Source organism: Octodon degus, unplaced genomic scaffold (genome assembly GCF_000260255.1).
Source record: "Octodon degus isolate 3935 unplaced genomic scaffold, OctDeg1.0 scaffold00011, whole genome shotgun sequence".
Lineage (NCBI taxonomy): Eukaryota > Metazoa > Chordata > Mammalia > Rodentia > Octodontidae > Octodon > Octodon degus.
In genome coordinates, this window is record NW_004524587.1 from 7,576,687 (window position 1) to 7,585,168 (window position 8,482).

Consider the following 8,482-nt stretch of genomic DNA (forward strand, 5'->3'; position numbering starts at 1 on the left):
TGTCCCTATAAACCATAAATAAATCCTTCTAATGAGAATTTGATTCCCTACCCCCCAAATACTAGGCATTAAACCTAGGACCCGTGGAATAAACTCTATCTCAGCCCTTTTTTATTCTTTATATGTTGACATAGAGTCTTGCTAAGTTGCTAAATTGTCCCAACTGGGGTTAAATTTGCTATCCCCAGCTAGGTGTGTTGGCTGTTTGTAGTCCTAGCATTTGAGAGGCCGAGGATCATGCAAAGTTAGTGGCCAGCCTGGCCTGCAGAGTGAGACTGTCTCAGAACACCAAGCCGCTTCTTTGGTATAAACTCCAGTGCTCAATGTGACCTGAGTCATGCTTTCTTCCCCAACTCCACCTTTCAAGCCTCCCCTCCAGCTGTTTTGAAGTAGGTCTGACTCCCTTGCATTATCCTCACCCTTCTTCCCTTCTACTCTTACATGCCAGGTGTCCCACTTTCCCCATTTCACCTGACAGAATTTCCTGTAATCCCTGAGCAGTGCCTTGTTCTCCCCTGACTGCCTTCATTTGTCCTCATAAGGCTGAGCTTGTTGACAATGGTTGGGAGGCTGGAGCTTGTTACTGCTTTTGGATGGAGGAGGAAACTGTACATCCTTCTGCTTAACTGCTTGTTTCTTTGTCATGCCTATTGACACTTTACCTACCGTGCCTCGGTTCCACTTCCAGAAAGTGGACCCAGTTGTGTCACCACTTACTTTCCCTTCATTGACTGTGGTTAAAGTTCAGACATGGCTTATACTTTGGGTCTGGGCCTGGCCTTCCTCTGCTGAGTCACCCTCTCTTGGAATTTGAATTACTTTAATGCTCACTGTCCTGCAAGCTGCTTCATTTTCTTTTCTTAATTTTTTATTTATTTATTTGTGTGTGTGTGTGTGTGTGTGTGTGTGTGTGTGTGTGGCCAGCTCAGCCCACCAGGGGGCGGGGCTGGCTGGCATGTGGTGCTGGGGGATTGAACCGCGGTCCCTGTGCTTTGCTAAGCGCGTTCTAAGTAGGTGCTTTAGACCACTGAGCCATCTCACCAGCCCTGCTTCATTTTCTTAAAATACTTTTCCCTTAAAATATATTCATCCCTTGACTTCTGCTAACCTGGGATCAATTTTGTAAATGCCATTTTCCCTGGAGGGCCTCCCCTGGCCAAACTCCTGTCCCCCATCTCATCCCCGCCCCCTTCCCAGTCCCCTGTGTTCCTCCCACACTGCTGTGGTACCTGCGATGCCACTCACTGCTCCCATGCTTGGCCACAGTCTGACTGGGCAATCTGACTTTCTGACCCTCTGCTTTGTCTGTAGTTCCTACAGTGCTTGGAGCGTAGCAGGCCCTCAGTCAGTACTTAGCTCTGTCTCCAATTTCCAGACTCCTGGCATTAGATTGTGTGTGGTGCAGTGCATGAGCTAAGCAGATGCACCGATCCCCCAGCCTGCAGCGTGGCAGTTAGGGAGAAAGCAGTGGAGCCCTCCAAAACTGTCCCTTCATGTTCTGCTATAGCCAGAGCCTCTGATCTACCCCTCCTCCTGAACAGTTTGAAGGCTGATTTTTGCTACTTTTCAGAAATAGAATCACTAATAAAAATGTTTACCTGAAGCTCAAAGAAAAAGTAATATTCACCCCTCACCTAAGAGTAAAGATGGCTTTCGAGATACTGTGTCTAGACTGATACACATTAACGTTAACGTAATTGTGTGGGGCCAAGGCTACAGCTCAGTGGTGGAGCCCTCCCCCAGCCCACACAGGCCCTGGGTTCCATCCCCAGCAGCGCTGAGAGAAAAAAGAGCAGTCATTTAAAGTAGTGTAGTCAGGTATTTTAAAGAAATGAGGTAGATCACTCTGCCAAGTAGACTCTGAGCAGCTCCTTCATACCCAACGTATAAAAGCACTATTGGTCTGATGGTAACTCGGGAGGCTGCAGGGGAGGAATCACTGCGAGTTCAAGTCCAGCCTGGCTGCAGAGTGAGCGCAGGCCAGCCTGAGCCGTGAGGCCTTGTCTAACAAGCAAGCAAACAAACAAAACAGCTGCTGGTGTTGAAATCTCAGAGTCTACCACATCTGACCTGCAAGATTAGACTTTCTGCTTCAAGCATAAGTTACCTTCTGCAACCTATTTTTTTCTCTGAAAACTTTTTATCAGGGACGTTTAATATTTAATTTTTTTGTTGACACTAAATGATTTTAGTTCATAATTTTTTAAAAAAAATTACTCTTTAGTAAAAAATATTTGAATGGTACTTTTATTTTGTCTGCATGCTTTTTCTCTTTTATCTGTGGACGTGATGACATTTTGTGCTACTTTTTTGTCACCTGGCATGTGAGTATGCTTTACCTGACTCTGTAGTTGCCTTATGTGTCAAGTATAGTAAACACGGATGATAAATGTGATGCTCTTCTAACTGGAAACTTTTTTCCTTTGCATGGTTTTCTCTTCAAATGTAGTTGTTGTGGAATTACAAACTGAACCTGACTACTGATCCCAAATTTGAATCTGTGGCCAGAGAGGTTTGCAAATCAACCATATCAGAGGTAGGTGGTGAAAGAGTGTTGTGAATACTTACCACTCAGTAGAGAAAATTAACATCGCTTGACCAGACCAGTAATTAAGAGAGGAATGACTCAGACATTTTGCTTTTCTTGGAATTCACATCTGTCTTGGTTGTGAGATAGGAAGAGGGGTGTAATTAGACTTCTTTTGTTCCCGCCTCCTACACTCCTAGTGGGATGCTGTAGACTCGCACAGTTAGCAGTCAGGCTCTGTTGGCACCCACACGTCCCATGCACCTGCAGGAGCCATCATGGCTGCTCCCACACTTTTCACACCTGCCTGTCTGCAGCAAGCCCAAAGCTTTCCCAGGAGGCTTATAAACATTCATCAGTGCTCTGGTGTGGCAGTTGATTGGATCAACTGAGCCAGACTCTGTGCCTCAAATAACAGGAGTTAGTGCTAGAAGTGTTCCAGATACTCACATTCATACAGTTATAAATGGATCGAGTATAAAGACAAAAACAGTTAAGGAAAATGGGTAGCACTATACAGATAATGAGAGAATTTTTTGATTTAGTTATCTTGGCTCAATGTAAAGAACAAATGATATTAAGGAAAATTACGGTTTTGTTTTATTCCCCTTTGGAGACAGGGTCTCACTGTGTAGTTCAGAGTATCCTTGATCTTTCTATGCATCCCGGGCTGGCCTTGAACTTTTGGCAGCCCTTCTTCCTTAGCCTTCCAGGTGCTGGGGCTATAGTTACGCAGCACCTCACTGGCGTGAAAATTGTGGTATTTGAAGTTTCTTTTTTTGCTGGGGTGGGGGGTTGTCCAATCAGTAATAGAAACCCCAGAAAGCCTTAAATTTTTGCACATTGAAATATGGAAATTATGGAGAATATGTTATTATTCTACTCAAGTTATAGTCACTGTGCTGGCAACATACTAATCTGTCCTTACGTTGAAACTACTGATGACTTAAGTCAGAGCCACTTCTTCCAGAGCTTTGTAGGAAGACCTGTCCCTCCAGGAGACCCCTTAGCTTGTGTGTGTCACGTCTGGGTCTGGTGGCCCTCACAGTGCCAGGCCCTCCAGTACTTAGTCAGACGTGTTTTAGTCTTTTAAAGCCGTAACCCTCCATATTTACTTTAGGGCTCTAAACAGAAGAGCATGTTTTTGAAAAATTGATGTTTGGCTTCCGGTTTTAATATTCTGCATCTTAAACTCTTAGCTGGATATGTGTCTAAACCTTCCAACTTGAAAATCTGAAGAGGAAAAGGGATTTCTTAATAATAGAAACAAATAGTAACAAAGAAACAATCCCAGGCTTGACCTGTAAATGTGTGTATGTTTTCACTTTATTCTGGAACTATTAGTTTATAAGTAGGGGGATGGGAGTGTAGCTCAGCAGTGCAGCACTTAGCTATAAGCGAAAGGCCCTGGGTTCGACCCTCAGTACTAAAAAAGAAAAAAAAAATAAATAGGTTGCTTTTTCTTTTTTTTTTTGGACACATCAGAATATATATATATATATATATATATATATATATATATATATTTGTTTTGCCCCATTTTATATCAACTTTAAGTAGTATGGGTTTGATTGCCATGTGGAAACTGAATTCAGAGTATATACATATCCATCCTGATAATTTCATTTGCCGGGCCTGGTGGCATACATCTGAATTCCCAGCGCTCAGGAGGCTGAGGCAGCAGAATCACTGCAAGTTCAAGACCAGCCTGGGCTGCACAGTGAGTTCAGGGCCAGCCCAAACTGCATAGTGAGACCTTGTCTCAAAAAGACAAAAAAAGAGAAAATTTCACCCCTTGCATTAGGCTGCATTCCTCATAGTATCACTAGTGACCTTTTGTGGCAACCCTGTGATCTTTTGTTGTGGTGTAGTTTTGTAAAAGATCCAAGTAAGAAGGACTGCTGTCCCTATTATCCCATTGTAATCCCTATGAAGAGATTTTACAAGAGTCAGGAAAATTATATACTATTGGGAAGAGTATAGTTCTCAGATCATCTTTTATTGTTACCTTCTTTTTTTTTTTTTTTTTTTTTTTGTGGAACCAGGGATTGAACTCAGGGAAGCGCTTATTCCACTGAGCCATCTCCCCAGCTCTGTTACCTTCTTCTGCTTTTTTTTTTTTTTTAAAGTTTGGGAATCCTCTTTTCACAGAGAAAAGGAACATCCCAAGAATACTTGCAAGGGCAAGCGAGATAGCTCAGTGTACTAAGTGCCTGCTTAGGCAAAGTGCAGTTGGTCCCTGGCACCATAGGTCACCCAGTCCTGCCCCTGGGTGCTTTGAGCCGGCCACTGAGTCCCAGTGTGGTGGTGCATGCCTGTAATCCCAGCACTCGGGAGGCTGAAAACAGGAGGATCACTGCAAGTCTGAGCTGCATAGTGAAACCCTGTACCAAATACATCAACTTAAAAAAAAAAAAATAAAATACTTGCTAACCAAACTTACTTACTCTCCACAAATGAGCTAAATTAACTCAAGCATTTTTTTTTTAATACACCCCATGAATCAGCTCCCTAGCCTCTTCAGTTTCTTGTCTGTCTCTCTCTTGAGGATATAGACCGTATCACATGTTGATGTTTTAATACTGACTGTGACCCCCCACCAGAGATTGACTCCCCAGCCCCTGCCTTTGTTTTTATTGTCCTCACACTGAGCTAAGTGAGGGCACCAAGTCCCTTTTTTATTGTTTAGAGACTGAGTCTGGCAAAGTTGCCCAGGAAGGACTTGAACTTGTGATCCTTGTGCCTTAGCCTCTCATGTGCTGAGACTAGAGATGTCTCCATGGCTCCCGGCGTGTGCTATTTTTGCTGTTGTCTTAATGACACTGAAGGAAAGTATTGGCTGGCAGAATGGTTGAAACTTCTCATTCAAACACTATACCCTATTGTCATTGGTAATAAACTGAAATACAAATGTGTACTACTTCCACAGTTCAGGAAAATCTCGACCAAGGAGATAGCTCAGTAGAATAAGCACTTGCCTGTCAAGTACAGGGTCCTGAGTTCAATTCCCGGGACTGAGCGGGGGGGGAAATACCATGCGACAAAGACGTAGACAAATAACTTTGAACACAGAAGGAAAAATCTCGAGCAATTGAAACTAAATATATGTTTGGCTTATTATTGGAGTTCTGATTTGAAATTGCTCTTGGTTTACCACCTATGTTTGAACTACTGATTGCCCGCCCAGTATTAGGAGCAATATGAATACTTCCTTTTTTTGTGTGCTGGGAATCGACCTCAGGACCTGCACTCTCCAGGCAGGTGCTCATGCTGCTGAGTTGTCTCCCTAGCCATGAGCTTAAGTCCTAAAACCCAGAACTAGTTCTGTGTTTAATGCAGGACCTTTTCCTGTGGTTGAATTGTAAGTGTTGGGATTTTTAAGTAGCCATTTTCTTTCTCTTGCTTCTGAAATTAACACTGTTTTGCTGAACACATTTAGGAATAAGTACACTCAGTAGCCCTGTTTTTAGGTGTTGCAAAAAGAGTTCAGGGTTGAACTGTAAGACCGTTCACCTTAACTACTGAAGATCTCTGCTACCTCTGAAGCTATTGACTACTTAAATTCCTAAGTTTCCTTTCTTTTTTTTTTTTTTTTTTATTATTTTTGCGCAACTGGGGATTGAACTCAGGCCCTTGTGCTTGCCAAGGAAGTTCTTATTCTAGTGAGCCATCTCCCCAGCCCCAGTTTCCTTTCTTAAAAGTAAACAAAATCTTTTTTTAAAACTGATTTTGACTTGATTTGGGTTTGCCGTTGGAATTATTATTATTATTATTATTATTTTTTTTTTTTTTTTTTTTTTTTTTTGCGGAACCGGGGATTGAACTCAGGCCCTTGCACTTGCCAGGCAAGCACTTATTCTACTAAGGTATCTCCCCGGCCCTGATGCTGGAGTTAAAAGAGACTCTGTTGTTAATGGGATAATGGTATGGTAGTGATGGCGAGCCTTTTTGAACTTCAGTGACATAAACAGCTCGCTTTAGGTTTGCTACCATTGATCTGTTCGTTTGAAAAAACCCAGTTAAATCTGAGCATGATGGTACATGCCTGTAATCCTAGCACTTGGGAGGCTGAGGCAGAAACATTTTTTAAAAAAAAAAAACATGTAGTTTTATATGAGCACAGAATACTTGTAACACAGCCACTTTGTTTTGAACAGATTAAGGAATGTGCTGATGAACCAGTTGGAAAAGGTTACATGGTTTCCTGCTTGGTGGATCACCGAGGCAACATCACCGAGTATCAGTGTCACCAGTACATTACCAAGATGACGGCCATCATTTTCAGTGACTATCGTTTAATATGCGGCTTCATGGATGACTGCAAAAATGACATCAACACTCTGAAATGTGGCAGCATTCGGCTTGGCGAAAAGGTATCTGTCACTTTGGCTTCAGCAAGGGGAACCTGTGAGTTTGGTAAATGACAACCATGGGACAGGTCACAGGGGGCAGACTTTAGGCCTGGCAGTGACCTTGTAGTTGAAGTTAAGAACTTGTCCAGGTACCCACAGGATCTGAAACCAGTAATCCTGTGAATGTATTTCGTGTGTTTGTATTTTCATGTTTCAGCATTCTAAGGGGAAGTAGAGGGATTAATGTCAGCTCAGGGTAGTATTGCTGGGATAGCACCTGTAATCCCACCTGCTTGGAAGGCTGAGTCAGGACTGCAAGTTCAAGGCCAGTTTGGACAACTCAATGAGATTGTTCTTCAAAATAAAATCATTATGGCTGGAGAGATAGCTACTTAGTCTGAGTGCCTGTCTGGCAAGTGCAAAGACCTGAGTTTGATCCCTGGTACCGCGTGCTATGCTAGCCCCAGAACCCTGGGCGCACCAAGCTGGCACTGACACCAGGCATGGTGGTACATGTCTGTAATCCCAGCACTGGGGAGGCTGAGACAGAAGGATCACTACAAGTCCAAGCTGCCTAGTGAGACCCTGTACCAAGTAAATTTTTAAAAAAGCATTAAAAAAAGTGGCTAGGATGTAGCTCAGTTGTAGAGTATCCTGGGTTCAATTTCCAGTATGGCAAAAAAACCAAAAAAAACAAAACCAAAAAAACAGTATTATCTTCAAAATATTACCTATAGTGCACCTCTGGTAAAGAAGAAGACTGAGTTCTCTAATTGTTCTCTTCATGTTTACCATTAAAAAATTGTTTGACAGACACTGGTTTATCTCCATCTGTAAAGTAAAATATTTGAATATTAGAAAACTTTAACATGTGAAGGTATTTCTAACTTATCAAAACAAAGGTGCTCTGTAATTGTGATATTATCTTCATCTCAGAATTAATAGTAAGTGCAGAAAAGAACTCACTAACTAGTTTCTTCTTGCGTTGTAGCTCTTTTATGTTTAAAATTATAAGCCTGGGGCCGGGGAGATGGCTCAGTAGGATAAGCGCTTGACTGACAAATGCAAGGATCTGAGTTCGATCCCCGGTTCCACCTAAATAAATAAATAAATAAATAAAATAAAATAAAATAAAATTATTAGCCTGGCAAACAGAAGTTCCAAATGGAGGGTTGGCCAGGTTTATCCTAAATTTGTTTATCAACAAAAATGAAAGAAACTCTTGAAAATACTGCTGGTGGGAGAGGTGGTCTGAGACCTCTGGCATCAGCTAATAATCGCTGCTGTTCATTAATCTTGTTTGGGGCGTGGGATAGAAAATAAAAACTTTCACAGCAATTAACCACTAGGAAGAATATATGCAATGTGTTAATTATTGAAACTGTCCTACCAATTTGATTTGAAACTGTCTCATTGCTGTTTGTTTCTCAATACAATTATGGAAAAAAAAAGAAAATAAAAACTTTCTCTCTGTGTCGGTTTCTCTGTCTCTCCCTAATTCTCCATCTTTATTTCTCCCTGTTTACTGGAGGTTGAACCCCAAGGGCTTCACACTGAGTTGTGTCTCCCAGACCCTTCAGTTTTTCTTTTTTTTAAAACTTCT

The 8,482-nt window shown here is 42.1% G+C and overlaps 1 protein-coding gene across 1 annotated transcript in view; it reads left to right on the plus strand.

Annotated features, from left to right (window-relative positions):
* Glg1 (golgi glycoprotein 1) overlaps nt 1-8,482 on the plus strand; it is a 125,395-nt gene that overhangs the window by 63,485 nt on the left and 53,428 nt on the right. The window contains exons 3-4 of the mRNA XM_004625997.2: nt 2,450-2,536; nt 6,685-6,900. Of these exons, the coding sequence (XP_004626054.1) occupies nt 2,450-2,536; nt 6,685-6,900 (303 nt within the window). The remainder of the gene's footprint in view (nt 1-2,449; nt 2,537-6,684; nt 6,901-8,482) is intronic.